A 20,169-nucleotide genomic window follows, 5' to 3' on the forward strand; every position below is an offset into this window, starting at 1 on the left:
TATCCTTATGTTCGCGCTGTGAGTGGGCGACCTGACCGGCGTAGGTTTGGAGAATGGGGCATTGAGGAGGCCTAATACTGCCGGCTCCGGGGTGGCCTCTGAGCAGTCCCAAGCTCTAGGAAATCCCCAATTCCAAAGCCCAGCACGTTCTGGTGGCGGGGGGCTGGCGGGGGCACAGAGGCAGTTCACACCTTGGCTCCAGTTCCAGGACACCCAAAGAACCTAGGGGACTTCTAGGCGCGGGGCGGGAATCCCCAGGTGAGGAGGTAGGGTCGGAGTCTCCTTTAAAGTCCCCGCACTTTAGGAGATAGGTGATGCTTTTCAAAGTTGTCCAGAAAGTCGACCAGTCCAACGCCTCTAATTACAACAGGGAGAGCGAGCCCTTTAAGACTATACCCACTGGGCGTGTCCCCGCCGCTCCCTTGAGAGGCGGGGCGGGACGGCCTGGCTCCGCCCATCACTCTGACCCGCCCCTATCGCCCCGCCCCGCCCCCCGCACTCAGCCGGCGGCGCCTTTGATGTTCGGACCCGCCAGCTCCCCTAGCCGCTGAGTCCGGCGCCCGCGCCCAGCGCCCAGCGCCCGCAGCCCGCCCAGGCGGAGTCAGCCCGCGCTCCGCCCGCCGCGCTCCGAGCTCGGAGGTCCGGACTCCGGGCTCGCCGCCTCCCGGGCCGGCTTCGCGCCCCTCACTCCTGCGCCCCGCGCCCCAGCGGGCGGAGCGCACCATGCCGCAGCTGGACTCGGGCGGGGGCGGCGCAGGCGGTGGCGACGACCTCGGCGCGCCCGACGAGCTGCTGGCCTTCCAAGACGAGGGCGAGGAGCAGGACGACAAGAGCCGCGACAGCGCCGCGGGCCCCGAGCGCGACCTGGCCGAGCTCAAATCGTCGCTAGTCAATGAGTCCGAGGGCGCGGCGGGCGGCGCGGGGGTCCCAGGGGCTGGCGCCGGGGCCCGCGGCGAGGCTGAGGTCGGGGCCGAGGTGAGCGCCGGCCCGCACCCAGCTCCTTCCCCGGGGCCGCGGCCCTCGGGGTCCCTAGCCCCGAGTCCCCAGCTTTTCCTGCACCCCTTACGGCCCCTCTGAATCTCCCCGCAGGCTCTCGGGCGGGAACACACTTCGCAGAGACTTTTCCCTGACAAACTTACAGACTCTCTGGAGGACGGTGAGTTTCTGCACTGCCCGGCTCCCCTCTACCCGCTAAGGCCCAGTCCCCCATGGGAGGGAGAGAGCCCACGGGCTCCCTCCCCCCAGCTGCAGCTCGGGGAGGCGGTAAAACTGAGGGGGTGGGAGGAGTGGGGGCGGGTTTCCCGGGCGCCTCCGTGCTCGAGTCACTTCCGGTGCCCTGACCTTTATAGGAGTAAACAGACCCCCGCCATCTCCGCCTCCCCTCCTGCCCAGGTGACTGACTAATCCCCTGTCTTGGGGAGAAAGCATTGGCCAAGGTTCTTTGGCCGGCTGGTTGGGCGGGGGTCGAGTAGGGGTCGCCAAGAGGAGGCCTGGACTCGGTTCTTCATCAAAACTTGGCACTGCGGGCACCCCCATTCTGTTCTTTCTCAAGTCAGAAACTCGAAGGGGACCCCTTGGCAAGTCTTACTTTTCTCTAGAGAGCAGACAGCCAGCCTTCAGCCTGAGCCATCCGGCTGGCGAGTCTGACCCAGCTGTGGTTTTTCCAGGCCTGAAGGCCCCGGAGTGCGCCAGCGGCATGTACAAAGACACCGTCTACTCCGCCTTCAATCTGCTCATGCACTACCCACCCCCTTCGGGGGCCGGGCAGCACCCCCAGCCGCAACCCACGCTGGTAAGTGGCCCCAACAACCCATCCTGGTGCCTGCTACCTCTTTGCCCAGATATGTGAGGCAGGGGCAAGAAGTAACTTTTGCTTACTACAAAATAGGTACATGAGAACACTGTTCTGGTCTCTTTTCCCTGTGCCCGCCCTGTAGGATCTGAACCAGACAGAACTTTGCTGAAGTCGGGGGGGGGGGGTGACCCTGGGCACCCCACTTTCCACTAGCTGCTGGCTTTCATCTTCCCAGCATGTTCACGGCAGGTGCAGGCTCCATCCTGGTGCCAGGTGATGCTGGGGTGGAGTCTGCTGGGAAAACTTCTGAGCTGAGACCCACCCCCTGGCTCCCAAGGGCGGTGTGCATAGTGTGGTCCGAGCTGTGACCTTGGTAGTTAGCCTTCTCCCTAAAGCCCAGAGCCCCAGGCCTTGGTGCTGGGAGGAACCAGCCGGGAAGCTGCTTGGCGTGAGATCTCCCCGTTGTGGGTGTTGTGCTCATTCTGTGTGTGTGGGCATGAGTGCACCCTTAAAGGCCCCGGACACCATGTATGGAAAGTGGGTTTTTATGAAGTTGGCTCGGTCTCAAACACACCACGAAGGTTTCGAGGGTGGTTCCATAGTGTTGGTAAGGGGCCTGTTTAATGAATTTGCAAATTTGGTACCTTTAAGTATCCAGTGCTTTGAAAAGGTTTCATGATCATTACAAACCATGCTTTTCTGCCTATTGGAGCAGATGACCTCAAGTGTGAAGAGCCTAGTCTGAGTGCTTTGGAGCAGTTAAGCTGTACTAGTATTAAAAAAAAGTTCAGATTCATGTTTCACTTGCCCTCAGCTAGCCCAAGGTAGGGTGAGGTTAGAGCTTCTAGAGTACATGAAAAGTTGCTGGGGACTCCAGTGGATGGGTGTTGGGTGCAACCATAGGCCCAGTGTAGGTGGAGCCTGCCAGGGGGAGGCTCACATGGCTAGTGGTGGGATCACCCAGAGGCAGGAGGGTGACTGCCTGGCTGTTTCAGCCCCGGAATGGGGACAGTTGGTTCCGAGAGCTGTTTCATGCCGAAGGTAGTGGGAGCTGAGAAGACAGGTTGAGGCTTCACTCCAGAAACTAAAGGTGGAAAACCTTGTACACAGCTGACTCAGGACATGAGCTCCTTGCCCTTTGGACCCCCACTTCCTCACCTGTAGAAGGAGCGTGTTGGAGGAGTGTTCTCTCGGTCTGACTTTCTGTTCTGGGGTGGCTCTATCTAGATGTTTGCTTCCTTTCAAGCCTGGGGGGGAGGGGGCCTGCCCACTGACCTTGCCACCTGATGTGGCAGCCCTCCTGAGAGACCTCCACCCCACAGGAGCAGACGCTTAATAAAAATGTTTTTGGGGCCCCCCAGTAGGAGCAAACCCTTTGATTTTGGGCCACATTGACATAACCCACCACTGGCAGGTGAGTTGCTTGCTTGCTCCCTTGGTGGGGGCTGGAGTCACTGGTAGCAATGACTAGACCAAAGGTCTCAGCCCAGAACGGGTCTCGCAGGGCCTGCAGGCTCCCCTCCTACTGCTTGTGATTCCATAGAGGTGCAAGGAAAAGCGGTGTTTCCAAGCTCCTTTCATGGTCTGGAGAGTGGGGCGGGGGGTGCCTGGAGAGGGAGGTCTCGTCCTCTGTAGGGGCATGGTGATGAGACCATTTGGTGTCCTCTCCTTCACTCTGGTGGTACTAAGGGTGGTGGTGGGGTGGGGGAGCGGGTAGAGCGCAGTGCAGAGGGACAAGCACAACACCCGGGCCCAGACCATTTCTTTTCAACATAAGGACCTTTCCCAAGGCACAGCAGATGCATCTGTCTGCTTCTGTCTCTCCTATAAGGGCGAGTCCCCTGGTTCTCCGCCCCACTCAGCGCAGCCTCCCGCTGCTGGGCCTCTGGGAACACAGGGAGGGCAGGCTCTGGGGCTGACTTTTGGTGCCAGCTGTTCCAGGGGGTGGGGACAAGGACAGAGGCAAGTGCCTAAGGAGGGGTGACACTGGATGAGGAAGATACATGTGAATGTAGTGGAGCTTCTTTAAAGAAAACTTGATAGTAAGTAGCAAATACCAAATAAGAATAGTCGCTTGCGTTACTTGAGTTATGTAGACATTTAAACTACGGTTGGGTTTTAAAAAGCCAAGTTAATTGTCCCCATGTTTTGGGAGCACATTTATCATTGTGACTCAGGGTTCACTCGTCTGGAATCAGAAAAAGTTTCTCTTAAAGTGGGTCTGGAGCCTCTTGCAGGGCACAGAGGAAAAGCTGCCTTTGGAGGGTTTCTTCAAAGCGGGGCTTTCCTGAGCGCGTCTTTACTGCGCAGATGCCACGCTGCCCAGGCCTCGCCCGGCCCTCGCAGAGTGAGTCCAGGTGGCCAACAGTTGTGCTGAGGGGCTCACAACCAGTCCCTTGAGCCCCTAGACAGTGGGGAAGCCCATGCCGGGGACCCCTGCTGCCTGTGTGTGGGTGGACCGTCCATGTGGCTGCTACACTGGGCACCTGGAAACTGGCAGGCTTGCACCTTACCAGGAGCAACGGGCCAAGCGACCACCTCAAGCGCAGCTGCCACAGGGCAAAGAGAAAGGTTTCCCCAGAAAAGGTTTGTTTCTCTTCGGGGCTTGGCTTCTTGTAGATTCTGTTGGGGGAAGGGGAGTCAGGCCACAGTTCGTTTCGTCTGGTTGGGCCGGCATCTGCAGGCATCTCCTGTGCGCGTGCAGGCAACTGCTGGCCGAGGGCGGCAGCCACTCCTTCTGTCGGCTGTGTTCTCCCCGCTTGGAGACCTGGGGTGGGGGTAGTGAGTTGGTCCTGGCCAGACTTCGGACTTCGAGGGGCTCTGGGCTGAATGAGGCATCGTTCCTTAGGGGAACCCAGGCTCCTGAGTGTGGGGGCTGGCGGACTGGTGTGAACCCTCATCTGAGGAAGAACGTGGCGCCTCATTGCTCTCATGGTCCCCTTTCCACGGGCTCCACTGTGGCCTGGAAGGCTGCTGAGCCTCTCACCGTTTACTTTTAACTTTTTTTATTTTAAAAAATTGTTTTATTCTCACCTGAGGATAGGTTTCTGTTGATTTTTAGAGTGAGAGGAAGGGCGGGGGTGGGGAGAGAAGCATCGACGTGAGAGAGAAATACATCAGTTGGTTGCCTCCTGTATGCTCCCAGACCAGAGACGGAACCCACACCCTAGGCATGTGTCCTGGCTGGGACTCGAACCCGCAACCTTTCAGCTATGGGATGATGGCTATAACCAACTGAACCATCTGGCCTGGGTGAGCCTTTTGCCATTTAGATGAAAGGTCCAGAGCAGGTTAAAGCCGCAGGGACAGACAGTGAACAGTGGCCCTCAGGGCCTGGGAGAAGAGGGCTGTGGGAGTGACTCTTAAGGGGTTGCCCCTTGCAGGGATGTGTCTGTTCTGGAGTCAGTGGGGACAGTTGTACAACCTCGTGAATATACTAAAAGCCACTGATGTGGCCATTATAATGTGTAATTGTACACATTATAATGAAGAATTTTATGGTACATGAGTTACATTTCCACGCAGCAAAGAAAAAGTGAGGCTTTTGGTTCCGGTGGGGCCTTGGCGCTCTTCGCCGTGTCTGAGCTCCGCAGCTTTGCCGTGCCTGGGCGCGCCCTGAGCCGGGGCGGGCGGCAGCTCCAGGTGGAGGAGCCCCGTTGAGGCGGTGGGCTCCCGCTGGGGCTCCTGGCCGGTGGTTCGTTTCCCGACTCCAAGGTCTGAGGCTCAGGTGAGGGCTGTGCAGACAAGGCCTGGGGGTGTGGGGACAGGAGGTGAGGGTGTGAGCAAGACCCAGCAGAGGAAGGAAGTGCTGCCGACACATGGCCGCCTATCCAGGGGAGCTCTGCAGAGAGGCACCCACCCAGCCCTGCACACCCCTCAGAGAGAGCACGGGCCCTGGTTAAGCAGGGTTACTGGTGCTTGATCACCGGCTCTGGTTGGAGTGGAGCCTGTTAGAAGGGAGGCCGGTAGCAGGCTGGGCATCTAGGTGGACCAGAACCAGCATCTGCCTCCGGGAGTGCCTGGCCGAGGACCCCCTCCTGGCCGGAGGAATGTTGTCACAAAGGGCCCATCTGGGGGCATCCTGGCCAGAGCTGGCTCAGGAGGAGAGTCTGCTGAGCAGCTTCCCAAAAAGGCACAGTCATCCAACAGGTGAAGACGGGACTGGCAGGCAACTGGGCTCCCCTCCTAACACCCCAAAGTTTCTAGTTCTCTATTCAGCTGCCACCCTGAAGCCCAAGCATCGCTGTCCTGCATAAAGGGTGGAGTAACAGCCTCCCCCGGGGTCCCCCTGCCCCACCCTAGCACCTACTTTACCCCCCGTTCCAGGCTCCACATAGCGGCCAAAGGGGCCCTTTAAAAACAAATCAGATGCCATCTCTCACCTGATCAAACACTACAGTGACTTCCCGTGGCTCCTGGAGGGGAGTGCAAACCACCCCCGCAGCCGGAGTGCCTTGGGGGGCCAGCACCTCCTGACCGCCTGCCTCATCGGCACCATACTCTTCTCCCCGAATAGCAGCCACCTCAGTGTCATGATAGGACAGCCAGCAAGACTCTTTCCCACCTCAGGACCTTTGCATTTGTCCCCTCAGCTTGGAATTCTTTCCCTGCTCTTAATATAGCTGCCACCCTCTCATTCCTCATTCCGGGCTTAATTCAGAGCTCCTCGGAGAGACCCCTCTGACCATCCAGCTGGTGGCCTTGGTCACGGCCCTGGACCCTGGCTGCCCTGCCCACGCTCAGCTCCACCCTCAGGCCGAGGTGGCCGGCCCTGCCTCATGATGCACCTGCCACACTTAGACCAAAGAAAGCTCACATGTCCCAGGTGTCCCAGCTTTGGTGTCACTTGCACAGTGGGCGTGGTGAGCCCTCCTCCTGGCATTGGCATGAGGATGGGGCAGAAGTGCCAGGGAGGTGCCCAGGAAAGTGCTGGTGTGGCCTGGGGTGGCGGGAGTTGTGCATGATTAATGCTGTGTCCCCTGCTGTCCTGGCCCCTCTGTGGCAGTTGTGGCTCTGTGGCAGGCCCATGTGGACTCCTGTCTGGAGGGCTGTGTCTCTGCTCTGGGCCATAGAGACCTGGGGATCTGAACTCCGGTTCACAGGCCCCTCCTCACTGCCCTGCCTTACCCAGGGGTTCTTGGAAGTGCTACTCCTGGGGCCACTCAGTTTACCCTGAGAACCCTCTCCCACCACCCCAAAGATTTATCTAGTAGAGGCCCCCTTCCCCAGCCAGATAGAACCCCTGTACACAGGGCGATAGGGGCTTAAGCTATTGTGCAAGGAAAAAAACAAAGGAAAAGGTCCACATGGTCTTTAGCTTCTGCACCGTCCTTGGGCCTCTCCTCACATGGGCACCCACCTGCAGCCCTGCGTCTTGCCCTGACGCTTCCCTCAGGGTGGGAGTGCGCGTTGGCGGGCCCCCGACGGTGCTTGTGCACAGCGTCTTTGTTGATCTCTCGTGTTGAGTGTCCCTCATGGGCTGCCTTCTGTACCAGCGAGAACGGCACTCTGCACAGACCACTCCTTAACTGCCGTTTTGCATATTTTCCTGGAGCACAGTGTTCAAGGGGAATTATGGACCAAGAGGGCAGAGGAATCTGGCATTGGCTTCGCTGTGGCCCCAGCTGGCTTCAGGGTCCTCACAGGGTCTCAGTGCACACAGCTAACGTGGGTGTTTCTCTCTTGTCATTCATTTTGTAGGTTTGTGGTGAGCAACAGGGTTTAGACGTTACTTTGACTTGCGTTCTTTCCCGTGGTATTTGGAAAGCCTGTAGCCCCCCACCACTCGCCCCTCAGCCACTCCCAAGGGCGGACTTCCTTTTCGGGGTGCCCCTTGACGCCTTGCAGGGCCAGGAAAGCCCATCTTGCAGACCCTGCCCCACCCTGTCTTCAGGGGCCGCCACGTTAGGGCTGCCCTCTAGCTCGGTGAGGTGGGAGGGCTGTTGGAGGGCCCTGGGTTGGTGACCAGGACCCAGGTCTTCTTCCTGGAGCCCTATTCTTCCTTGGGTGCACCAAGCCAGTTTCCACGGCCAGTAGATGGGGACATTCATGACAGCTCTGCCCTCCTCCCCAGGTGCCCAGAGACTCAGGTGTGAGTGGCCTCGAAGGGAGGCCTCGGTGGTCCCCTCCCAGAGGCTGCAGGCAGCCCATGCCCTCCTGGGTCTCCTGACACCCCACCCCCGGCCCTGCCGGAAAGGAGGCTTAGCTGAGCTGTAAGAACGGGCTTCAGGGGCACTGGCTTCAAGTCATAGGGCCGCCAAGGTGAGACCGGGTCAGGGCGGGCACAGAGCCACCTGGAGGGGCGAGGGGAGCTTCCTCAGGCAGCTGCGGTCTCGAAGACGCACAGTCACACTCCCTCGTACCTTGTGACTGGCTGCTTCCTGCCGCTGTGTACAAACAGGCCTCCGTTGGAGGAAACAGGTGTTTTATCAGGTCACAGGGCCCCCGCCCCCAACTGTGCAGTGCCCGGATCCTTTGGTGACAACCTTCCTCCTGCAGGTGGGGACAGTGAGACCAGGTCAGGGGAGGGACTGGTCCAAGGCCCCTTAGGAAAGTGGAAGGGGAAGGCACTGAGTCTGGGAGACCCACCCTCAAGCACATCTGCCACGTCTTGGCTGAGTGGCCCTGGGTAAGTCACTTCACCCCTCTGGATCTTAGTTTCCTCATCTAAAGTCAAGGACAATGAGGGTTCTGCCTCCATGGGTTACTGTGGAAGGGATTGAGAGCAGGTACAAGGTCCCTAGCACACAGTAGGTGCTTCATGAGTGGAAGCCACAGTGGGAGGGCTTGTTAACACTGTGTTAATGGCCCTGAAGCCAAGACTGGACTGGAGCGAGTGATGCTGTCCCTCAGCTCAGCTCCCGCAGGCAGCACAAGGACAGCTGTTCTGCCCACCTGGCCCTTGGGCCCGCAGCTGGCCCCTGACACGGTGCCCACTGGACCTGGAATCCTGGGCCCAGACCCCTGTTGGCGTTTCCTGAGCCCCTCCCCCCATGTGTACACTTGGCCTTGGCTCGGCACCAAGAGGGCAGCTGCCTCCCCCCGCCCAGAGCTCAGTCCTGGCGAGGCAGAAAGCCTCCCTGGGGCTCAGAACCAGCTTTGAGGTTCTGCCTGCGCTGGATAAAGGGCACCGAGGAGGGACAGAGGCCAGTGGGGCAGCCAGGAAGGGTTCCAGCTGGCCAGGAACCCGCACTGGTGAGTGGGGGGATACTGTAAGGGGGAGAGACAGCTTGAGGAGAGGGGTGAGGTGAAAATCAGTACGTTCCTGGTCGTCGGAAGGATGACCCGCAGCCCAGGGCTGACAGGGCTGTGAGGTGCGGCTGGAGGAGAAGGGCCAGCACGGATGGCCTAGCCCACGGTGCCCTCGGGGCCCAGACCGTGCTGGTTCCAGAGCCTGGGAATAGCTGGTGGGCACATGTGGCACGTGGCAGCATGAAGGGCAGGGTGGTGGCCACCAGCAGATGGTGTGAGTTGCGTGGGGAGGGTGAGGCGCACAGAGCCTGCAGCTGGCACAGGGTGGGTACTGGTGGGCACAGGGGGACTGCAGGCACGAGCAGGGCCTGGGGCAGCCTGGGTGTGCTGGCACGTGCAAGGAAGTTTCCACTTTGTGTCATTGTAGCTGACTCTCAGTGTCTTCAGGGTCTCGAGCCCGGGGTTGTGGCCCCTGCTTACTTAGGGGAGCTGAACCCCAGAGGTCAGGCCCACCCGTTGGTAGTTCAGCCAGGATGTGAAGAGCACCTCTCTGGTCAGCATTGTCTCTAGCAGGACTCTGGGAAGGGCGGGGGGTCTCTGAGGAGCCAGGACGTGCCTGACTTCTTCCTTCAGGCAGTTCGTTGCCTCAGCTCACAGACCTGTGATGCTTGCTTGGCGTTGGGAACTGGGTCCCGCCTCCCTCCCTTGAAAGGTGTGGCCAGCATCCGCCTTTGTGTACATGACATCTCAGCTGCAGCTCGGTGGGTTTGTCCTGGTCAGAGGATTTGGCTCCTTCCGGCCCTGCTGGAACATGGGCTCCCCTGGGCCCAGTTCCCCAGTGGAGGAGGAGACTGTCCCTTGCTGGACAGGGGCCCTGGCCTGGGGTGTGGCCATGTTGGGTGTGAGCACGGCCCCCTGGGGAGGCTGCCTGTGGAGTTCGTCCCACCCTGGAAACTGCCTGCCTGGGCCATGTCAGCAGACATGGCTTTAAAGCCCAGAGGGGGACAGTGACACAGCCTGCATGCCGGCCGGGGCCGACGTCCACAGTCATAGCCCCCAGAGATCAGAGGGAGCAGATGCTGTACCAAATAAGCTCCCTCCTTCCCCCCTCATCTCTCTCATCAAAACAACCAACAGCCGTCTCCAAGCACAGGGGAGCTATCTGGGCCCCACTGTCTGCTTCCGAATGAATGACGGGCGTGCGGCTGTGGCTGCAGGTGAGGACGGGCAGGCCATGGCCCCAGGGAGCAGTGGGCCCTGGGGTTTGCACAGTTAGGGCTGCATGCTGGGGCTGGCATGTCCAAGGGTGGCAACTGCCCCCTTTTAGGAAGCCCCGTTTGCCTGTGGGCCAGGGGCCTGTGATGGGTAAGGAGGCCAGGGGACCAGGGCCACCTCCTGTCCTATCCTGGCTGTACGACCCCAAGCGCATCTGTTAACCTCTCTAGGTCTGTCTCCTTCTCTAAACTTGGGGCAGGGATCCCTGGCCCTGGAGGATGTCTGAGGTTCGGCGTGCTGGCTGGGGAGGCCTGCTGCTTGGGTGGGCCTCAGGTGGGGCTTGCTGGGCCTCGCAGGGGCTGTGCCAGGGCCAGCCTGGCCATCAGACAGGAAGGGATCCTGGGGAGGGAGGGACAGGTGACGGGAGCCCCGGCTCAGGGTGTTGTGACTAACTCTGACCTGGCTCTGGTGGCGGCAGGCCCAGCCTCCTGGTCTGTGGGCCGCCATCTGAAACGCATTACCGATGCTTTGTAAACTCCACATCACTCGGCCACATGAAAGCCTGGGATCTAAAAATAGCCACTCCCAGAAGACGCCCCGCATTGGTGAGGCTCAGCTGACCTCTGCACGAACACCCACCACCAGGCCGCCTCCCTTGCCAGGGAGCCCCGACTGGCAGGGCCACACCCACCCGTGCTCCCAGCGTGGGCAGCCGCTGCCCGGGGCCACTTTATCTGGGCACAGATCTCACCCGGCTGGTCAAAGCTTCAGGCCCCAAGGCCTCACCTAGGGCAGAACGTCTGGAGGAGCCAGGCGGATGCAGTGGAGGGTGTGTTGGTGGCCCTGGGAACCCTTCCCCAGCACCGTACGTGTCTGGGACGTCCACGGGGAAGCTCGTGGGAGAGCCATCGGAGCGCACCCACAGATGAGGACAGGGGCTTCTGTGGAGGGGAGCACAGAAAAGGGGCCCGGGCCCCTGTCGGATGGCAGACAGGAGGCCCCTGGCCGACGTGCTGGGGCCAGGGGGGCTGGGGCCCGCCCTGCGTCCCAAGGGGTTGCTGGAGGGCCCGCTGCAGCAGGAGGGGCGGGCCGACAGCTGTGGGTCTCTGGGCCGCTGGGCTTGACTCTTTGCCCTGCGTTCTGTGGGTTCCCTTTCCCAATGGTCTCCATGACCAACTGCAAACCGCTCTTTTCCCTAAAAATAAACACGCTTATGGGATTGGGGGAAGCTTTGTAGCTATCAGAGGAAATAATAGGGTGTTTAAGAAAATTACATTGCGTTTTAAATAACCAGCATGAAAGTCATTAAGTTTGAAGTTTCATTCAAATCAGATGGCTCTGTGGCTGGCCCAGTGGCCAGGCAGGCAGAGGGTGGGTGGGCCCTCCAGGACGCCGTGGGGCAGCCTGGGGAGGGCTTTGCCGCAGCGGCAGTGAGGTCTCTGGCGGGTGCAGCCGGGGGTCCAGGCGGCGTGGCCACTGAGTGGGTGCCAGGCTGTGGCCATCACCCCGGAGCTTGCTGGCAGGCTTTGAGTCAGCGTGCAGCCTGGGAGCCACCCAGCTGTGGTGGGCGACCCCATGGGTGGGGCTGGGGTGACCACAGTCCACAGGGTGTGGGGATAGATGAAGCTAGAATTGCTTTGGCCACAAACGTTGATGGCTTTGTCGAGTTGGGAGTTTCAGGGATGATGGTTTGGATCAAAAAGGGCCAGAGAGGACCAACAGGGCCAAGACCACATCTGTCGTCTTCACCGATGGAATCTCCATGCTGGGCATGAGGCATGGCACACAGTAGGTACTCAGTAAACAGCTGTTGAAAGAATAACAATAGCAATAATGCCAGGCCTGTGCCAGGAGCTTTTAATCCCAGTATCAAGATCTTTACAAGAAGCTAAGAAAGTGGGTACTGTTATTGCTCCCATTTTACAGATGGGGAAGCTGAGGCCCAGAGAGGTTAAGAATGTGCTAGTACCTGGCAGAGCCAGGACTCAGGCTCACGTCTGTTTTCTGTCAAAGCCCATGCTCCGCGCTGCCCTGCCCCTTTGCTCTTGAGTGTATGGAGATGGGGCATTGCAGGCTGAGAAGCCGAGTGTTTCCTCTGCTTCTGTTGGGTTCATGAGCTGGATCCCGCTGGATTCTTCTGGTCCCAAGGAAGGATCTGGCCTTCGCCACCCCTGCTGTGTGGGACCTCACAGCTCTGGGCCTGGGCCCAGGCTGGACCCTTCCCTCCCCGGATGGATGCCTGGCAAGGGCAGGACTCCCAGGGCCAGAGGGGCTGTGTCTCTTGGTTGGAGGCAGGAGGAGCCCAGGGGTTCCACAGTGATGCTCCCTGGAAGAGCGTTCACAGATGACACCGAAGAGTGGCTCAGGTTCAGTGCATGACACGAGGACAGGTCCTGGCTTAGCCTGGAGCTCGCTGTTGGGCCTCCGTGGGCCCAGGTGCCACCTCTGTGCTGTCCAGGGCTGGGCTAGAGGGTTTCCTGGACTCTGAGTCACTGAGCATTGTTGGATGAGGACGCTGAGGGTGTCCCTGAGTGCACCCCCACCCGCAGTGGGAAAGCTGCTTGGGAACTGGGGCCAACTGCCAGCCCTGCCGGGGCATTCAGAGAGCGGTTTCTTCTCTTGCCGTCCGCCTCTGCTGCCTTGTTCCTGGCCCTGGTGGCCAAAGGCCAGTCAGGAGCTCAGTAGTCTGGCCCGAGGACAATCCGGCCACAGCCCAAAGGAAATAGAGGGCCAGCAGCCCCGGCCCGCACAGAGGATGGCTTTCCTGAAAAGCCCTGGTCCAGGGACACGCTTGCCTTCGTCATTATTAGCTCAGCCCTGACATCAGCACAGTGAGGTGTGGACATGCTCCCTGAGGCCTGGGGGGACCTGCACTTTCCAAGTACTGGAGGAGGGGTTTGAACCTACCCCGTGCAGGTCCCCCAGGCCTCGAGGGGCACCTACCCCTGTAGTCACTGCCCTTAACCACCATGCTTCCTTGCCTCTTAGGCAACCTATCTCTCCACTCTGAAAAATTGGATTTTACAGATCCAGCCTCGTCCCCTTGGTGCCCCATCTCACCCCTCCCCACTCCTCACCCTGGGAATGTGGCCTTCCGCCCTCTCCCAGGTATTTTTATACTGCTCCACGCAGGTGTGTGTCTGTAAGCTGTTTGCTGTGGTTCGGGACCCCTAACTCAGCCTTGTGAGGGAGCTCCGCAGCGAGAGGCCCCTGTGGCAGCTGGCAGCCCTGGCCTCCTCCCCCACTGGCACTGCACACGGGGGGCCTGGGGGAGCACACGGAGGCCTGGGGCCTCCAGCAGGTCCTTCCACCACTTGTGTTCTTCCCTGTGGGATAAACCTCCAGACTGAGTCCAGACAGCGCCTCTCAGGCCTTGACTGGCAGGAGCTGCCAGGGGCAAGACTTGAGAGACCACTCTGCCTGCGGCCCCGAGGCAGGGCCGTCCCCCTGGGGCTGGCTCAGGGCGGGCAGTGCCTGACGCCCCGTCTTGTCCTTGCTCCTGAGGAGCTGGCTGGGGGTGAGATCTCCGCGTCCCTCCCTCCCTCCCACTCTCAAGCCACTGCTGACACCGGCCTCCATGGGTCCAGGCCCAGCTGTCCCTGCCAGGCAGCCCTCCCCCTGGACAAGTCCTGTAGAGAGCCACCCCAGCTGCCCGCGGCTGTCCCACCCTCCTCACATGTGGCAGGAGAGCACAGGCCGGACCCTGTGGGAGGGGAACCTCTGGTTTCCTTTAGTCGTTTATGACAACCAAAGTCATCTCAAGGACAGGGTTGGAGGGAGTCAGAGCCATGCTGCCAATCACTTTGTTCTAAAACAGGTCTTGGCAAGGTGTTGCTAGCAAGACTGGCGGTCCTAGCTCCCTGGTGGGCTGGAGAGCCAGCGTTGGGGAGAGGGGAATCTGGGAGCTACTGGCTCCTTGGTCCCGTGCTCGCACACCACCAGCCAGCTTGGGGGATCCATTGCCGGGTGATAAAGATCTTTGGCCAGGAGCCCCAAAAGGCTGGATTCAAACCCAGACCTGTCACTGCTGGCCGAGACCTTGGGCACGTCGTTGAACCTCTCTGGACCTCCCTTTCCTCGTCTGCAAAGGGGTGGGGAAGACTGGTGGGGTCCTGGGCAGGGGGGCAGAGCTCTGCATGCAGGTGGTAGGCCCGTCTCTACACCTGCACCTCTGCTGCTTTCCCCCTGCTTTTCCCACATAGCCTTAGGGCTTTGCTCCCAGGGGCACAAACCCTCTGAGCTCCTCCATCGCCTCCTTCCGCAGAGCCTCGCCTTCCCTACTGCGAAAGACAGGCTGAGGTCCAAGGCTGTGTCCTGGCCCAGGCTCTCCGACGGCTGGGCTCCGCATGAGCGGCCGCCTGGGGAGAGGGGGCCGCCTAGCCGCGGGGCTGCTGCAGAGTCCCCAGGTTGTGTGTCGGTAGCACCAATTAGCAGCTCTGCTGCAGCAGCTCCCGGAAGCTTGTATTTTCCTCTAAAAACATCCTGTCCTGAGGGGCGTTCACCTCAAAGAGGAGGAAGGAAAACACAAACGAATGCATAGAAACCACTGGAGGCCGTGGGCCAGGCCACTGGCTCGGCGAGGCTCAGCAGCTCCGAGGGTAACTCGGGGTGGGGCTGGGTTCAGAGCAGGCCTGTGGTTTGCCAGGGCTGCATGCAGGGACTCCCGCCCTTACCTCTGCCGTGGCAGAGCCGTTATCTGATGTCGGGGCCAGGCAGCTGGTGGACTGGCCACACGCACCTGGCAAGGCTCTGTGCAGCCACAGCAACAGCCCTGTGCTGGCAGGCAGGACCAAAGCCTCTGGTCCACGAGGGTGTGGCCCTGCCCAACCCCAGCCCTCTAGCACAGCCACGGCCCCATGTTCTGGGGTGGGTGTCTGGCACAAGGCGTCCAGCATGCTGTGGGAGGGAGCTCTCGGGCTGTCCTCTGAAGAGCACCATGTCCTGGGCATCAGGGCTCAGCACGGGTGTTGGGGGTGAAAGGGCATGAGCCCAGCTCAGGGTATATCTGCAAGGGTAGAGCCTGCAGGAGCCCACGCATTGAGGCCCACTGATATGTAAGCAAGTCCCCTCTGGAAGATTTTGGGGGGCCTGCTTCCCTCTTATGGAAGTTCACTTTTATGATCCCAGACCTTGAGGGAGCTTCCCACTGAGCAACTGGCCAGTATCCTTAGCACTTAAGCACCACTGGTGCTGAACAGTGGACGCCAGCTCCAGACACCAAGGCTGAGGGAGCTGTGGGGCTGCCTGGAGGGTCCTGGAACCGGGTGAGGAGCCTGGAGGAACTGACCAAGGCCAGAGTCGGTGTGCAGGGCCAGTGTGTGGATGGAGCCTGGCTCAGAGCTGACAGGCCTGGCTCCTGGCAACATGGGGAAGAGAAGTGAGGAGTGGAGGGGGCCTTGAGTAGGGTCGCTGTGTGGGTGGCATGGGGGAGCTGGGCCAAGGACCTGAAACCCAGCCTGCATTGTTCTCCCCTAAGCCATGCGTCCTGGTATGGGCCTGGCTACTTGTCCAGAGGAAGGGGTACTTTGTCTAATGCGCACAAATGTACCATTTGAATGAGCGGCGGCCCTGGCTTTGTCTGCTCATTCTGACTCCCAGAGGTAGGTACTACAGGAGGAAGGCAGAGTAGGAGGAGGCTCAGGGTCCTAAGTGCCAGGCAGGATGTCCCTGACTCTGAGCAGTGGCTTTAGCTCCCCCAACCTCCTGTGTGCTGCTGTGACCCGTGGCCAGCCCTGGCCAGGGTGCCCTGTCCGGTGCTGCCACATTTTCTCTAAATGCGGGCTCGGTCTGCACAGGCCCCACCTACCCACACTGTTAGAGACCCAGCTCTGAGGACCCAGCCCTCGTGGATGTAACAGAAACAGTGCAGGGTGCAGCCTCAGACCTCAGCGAGGGCAGGGAGACAGAAGGGGACACACAGCAACGTCGGGCCAGGGCTACAGGCGGCAGGCCTTCGGGGCGGGGCCGGGGGTGCGCTCCTGCTCAAACGGGCAGGGTAGGAAGGGCTTCCAGGAAGAAGTCTCATTTGTGATGACATCTGAAAGATGGATAGGAGTTGGGAGGGCTCTGCACGCAGAGGGGACAGCATGGCCCTCAGGGCTGGCGGCCCTCCGTGGCTGGTGCCCAGTGGGAGGCGGGGAGGCTGAGAGTGGCAGTCTGGCATCGTTGAGGAAGGAGAGCCCATGGAGGGGCCTCTGGCACTGACTTGCTGGGGGACTGTGTGGCTACAGGCAACTTTCTTGAGCAGGCAATGCCTGCCCAGATAGGTCGTCACATGTGACATTTATCATGCACTTTCACCTCTGTTCCTTGGTGGAGGGAACAGTGATTATCAATAGCCCACCTTTCTGTCTGGTCAGGCCCTGCCCCAGAAGTAACAGAGGCTCAAGGTGTGGATCTGCCACTCCTGGGGGCTCGTCCCCAAGAGCCTCTCCCTTGCTCCAGAGCAGGGCTGGAACCCCCCAGGGGCCAGGAGCTGGGAGACAGGTCAGCTTCTGACAGGTGAGTGCGGGTGGCGGGCAGTGGCGCTCCGGCACCGGGGGTTCCGCAGGCCTTCGTTGGACAAGGCCAGGGACTGTCTCAGGACCTGGACAGGCAGAGATGACCAACAAACCGATTCTGCTAGGCCGATGGAACCTAACCCAGGTCACAGTCCTTTCAAGGAACTGACCCTTAGACTGAGGTCAGCACGAGGAGCCAACCTGGCAAGATCGGGGGAAACTGTGGAAGGCTGTGAGAGGATGGAGGCGGGGTGGGAAAGGTGCTGAGACGGAGCTGGGCCGCTGGCCCGAGCAGCTGGGCCGTGGCCGGGCCGCTGCGAGCAGGGCATAGGGGGGCTAGGGTGCTGGGGGCCATGTCTGGTGGTCACTAGCAGGCAGGGGGTGTGGCCAGAACACCAGTAACGGGGGCCCCAGACCTGCTGGAACATTTTTAGGGTCAGGAAGCCCTGGCTCTGACCAACCAGGCTGGAGAGGGAGAGAGTGGCTTCAGGACTGGGATTCCCTCCCTGCTGCCCTTGTCCTGTCCTGGCCACAGCGACTGCAGAGCCTTTGCAGCAGGGGTGGAATCCCAGCTCTGCCTCTGACTAGCTGTGTGACCTTGACCTATAGATCCTCTCTGTGCCTGGCTTTCCTCATCTATCGAATGGGCGTGGTAGTTGTTCCCATGTCACAGGTTTGTTTTAGGAGTGTGAGTTGAACTCTGTAAGGTGCCCAGAGCTGTGCCTAGCACACTGTGCTGTCATTAACAGACGCTGTTCCCTCAGCCAGGCACATAGCAGGAGCTCAGTCAGGAAATGCATACTGACTGAATGTGTCTGCTAGTAGCAACCAACTGAGAATCCTGGTGTGTGTGTGTGTTGGGGGGAACCAGGGGGTGGGTGCCTCTCCGGGCACAGCCCCCTGCCCCAGGGAGGTCTTCTTGGGAGGGCCTGGTCAGGCCCCACATGCTCCCCCAACCCTAGACTTGAGGCCAGAGGAAGCGGCAACTTTCTTCTCTGGGAAAGTGTCGTGGGGCTCAGGCGCTTGGGGGTTTTCAGAGTCAACCGTCAGAGGCGAGGGAGTTTCTCCGCCAGCGGTGGCAAGGGCTCTCAGGGCGCAGTGAGCAGACCGCTGCGGTCTGCAGGGAAAATGCCGGTCTGCAGGGAAAATGCCGACACTGTTTATTTTTCACCTGAGCCTGCAGGAAGTTGTGGGGGGGCTCTGAGGAGGGGAAGGGGGGCAGCCCAGCCAGGCCCAAGCTCAACCTCAGGGCAGAGCAGACCTGCCTCAGGAGTCCCCCCGCCTGCCCGGCCCTGCCCTTGGGCCGCTGCCTGGCTGCAGCCTGCCCTGGAGGAGGCATGCCAGGGCACCGCAGTGAGGAGTTTCCAGCCATGGGCCAATGGGAATATCCCAAAAGGATGAGGAGCGCCTCTGGGACGGTAGATTTTGAGTGTGGCATGGGAAGAGCAGTAAGAGCCGTATAGCAGCTCCTGGCCCCTGGCCCCAGACCCTGAGTCCTGGACCCATCCTGGAGTGTGGGGTGGGGAGGAGGCAGAGGTTCTGGGGACCCTGCAGGCAAAGGCAAAGAGCAGGGGTCCTGGTCAAGGTGTACAGACTGCTGTTGAGTCTTTCATCCATTTACATGCCTCTGTGCTGTGAGCACTTAATGAGTATCTAGCTCTGCTCGACACTCTGCCTTCAGAGGTAAGAAAGGTGGGGTTGAGCCCTGGCTAGGGTGGCTCAGTGGGTTGGGACCAGCCTGCAAATGGAGGGGTTGCTGTTCAATTCCCAGTCAGAGCCTGTGCCTGGGTTGTGGGCCAGGTCCCCAGTAGGGGGCGCATGAGAGGCAACCACACATTGATGTTTTGCTCCTTTTCTTTTTCCCTCCCTTCCCCTCTCTCTAAAAATAAATAAAATTAAAAAAAAAAGAAAGATGCTCAGGGCCTGGTGGGAAGACTAGACCCAGGCCTCCTGCCTTTGGAGGCTGGGCAGTTACCGTTGGGGGAAGGAGAGGAGGGGCGCTGCCATCACTGGGCCCCCCATGCACACACAAGCCTCAGACAACCCCACCCTGTCGTCTGGGCAGCCTGGCCCTGGGAGAGCCTTGTGCTGAGGCTGTGGAGCGGGACGTTCCACTGGCGGACGGGGGTGTGGGGCACTGGGCCCTGTGCCAGCTAGTTCCCCCTGGCTACCACTGCCAGGCACGGAGGGGGCTGGAGAGTGAGGCTGAAGGGCAGCCGGCATGGATGTGGGAAAGACTGGCCAGGTCCTCAGTGCCCCACCCTGCCCTGCAGCCCTGGCCACCTCAGGGCCTCCAGCTGCCAGCAGGCTCTCTGCTCCCCCCTGCCCACCTGGCACCTCTCCTGTGCTTTGGCTGCAGACTCCTGTTTAATGAGGCTTTTCCCCAGTTCCCAGGGAAGGCTGGTAGACAGGGTGAACCCTTTGTCCACCAGGCAACGCCTCACGCCCCACCCCACTGGCCGTCACCCACATACCTGCTGGGCCGGAGGCTGTAGGCCGAGCTGAATCCTGCGGTTTCCCAGGCCTGGCCTGAGCTGTGCTGCAACCTGGAGCTTAACCAGCCTGGCCAAGGAGAGTCAGCTCTAGCCCTCCTGGGGGAGGGGAGGTCCTGCTGAGAAACCACTGAGGAGCCAACACCCGCCCCTGGCCCCACTACAGGCAGAGTGGGGCTCTGGGACTGTCTTCCTGTAGCTGGCACCGTCGACCCCAGGCTTTGCTGCTGAGGTTTCCCAGGGCCAGAGGCGCCCACCTGGCAGCCAGGCATACGGCCCCAAGGGCCACGGTGCCAGAGCTGGGCTGAGTGCCAGGGTCTTCTCCGAAGCAAGAGCTGAGACTCAACAGTCCCCTGTGGTTCAGACAGACCTATGGAGGCTGTTCCTGCCACCTGGTGGGCCAGGACTGCAGGTGTGTGGCCCCCAGGCAGTGAGGGCCCTCAGTCCCAGGTTCCTGAGGCAGTGGACCCTGAGGCTCAGTCACCCTGGCTGCCATGAAGCCTGCTCATGGCTGATGCTGTCTTAGGAACCTATCAATGAAAAGTCTCCAGAGGCTTCCAGGAAGCTTCCCACCTGCATGGGCCCTCAGCTCCTATTCCCCCAAATTCTAGGAGATAAAGCAGGATTATTGCATCTGTGACCAGTGAGGTAGCCAGGGATGGCATACTCATCCTCATTTAAAGAGAGGCAGACTGGCCCAGGGGCCCACAGTGGAAAGGTCAGTGAGCCTAGAGCTGGGCTTCCCAGCTCCTCATCATGGCCCGCTTAAAACCACCACTGGAGCCCTGGCTGGCGTAGCTCAGTGGATTGAGTGCGGGCTGGGAACCAAAGTGTCCCAGGTTCGATTCCCAGCCAGGGTACATCCCTGGGTTGCAGGCCATAACCCCCAGCAACCGCACATTGATGTTTCTCTCTCTCTCTCTCTCTCTCTCTCTCTCCCTCCTTTCCCTCCCTAAAAATAAATAAAATTTTTAAA

General features: G+C 60.3%; 1 protein-coding gene across 5 annotated transcripts in view; it reads left to right on the forward strand.

Moving 5' to 3' along the window:
* Positions 1-528: 528 nt before the first annotated feature.
* The window catches only part of TCF7 (transcription factor 7), a 33,364-nt gene continuing 13,723 nt past the window's right edge, over positions 529-20,169 (forward strand). For 2 of the 5 annotated variants that reach the window (XM_028528532.2, XM_028528538.2), the window contains exons 1-3: positions 531-975; positions 1,090-1,156; positions 1,668-1,792. In XM_028528532.2, the coding sequence (XP_028384333.1) occupies positions 724-975; positions 1,090-1,156; positions 1,668-1,792 (444 nt within the window). In that variant the 5' untranslated portion in view covers positions 531-723. Of the gene's footprint in view, positions 976-1,089; positions 1,157-1,667; positions 1,793-20,169 lie in introns of all 5 variants that reach the window. The other 3 variants (XM_028528536.2, XM_028528535.2, XM_028528539.2) reach the window with 3 other exon arrangements.

Source organism: Phyllostomus discolor, chromosome 13 (assembly GCF_004126475.2).
Source record: "Phyllostomus discolor isolate MPI-MPIP mPhyDis1 chromosome 13, mPhyDis1.pri.v3, whole genome shotgun sequence".
Classification (NCBI taxonomy): domain Eukaryota; kingdom Metazoa; phylum Chordata; class Mammalia; order Chiroptera; family Phyllostomidae; genus Phyllostomus; species Phyllostomus discolor.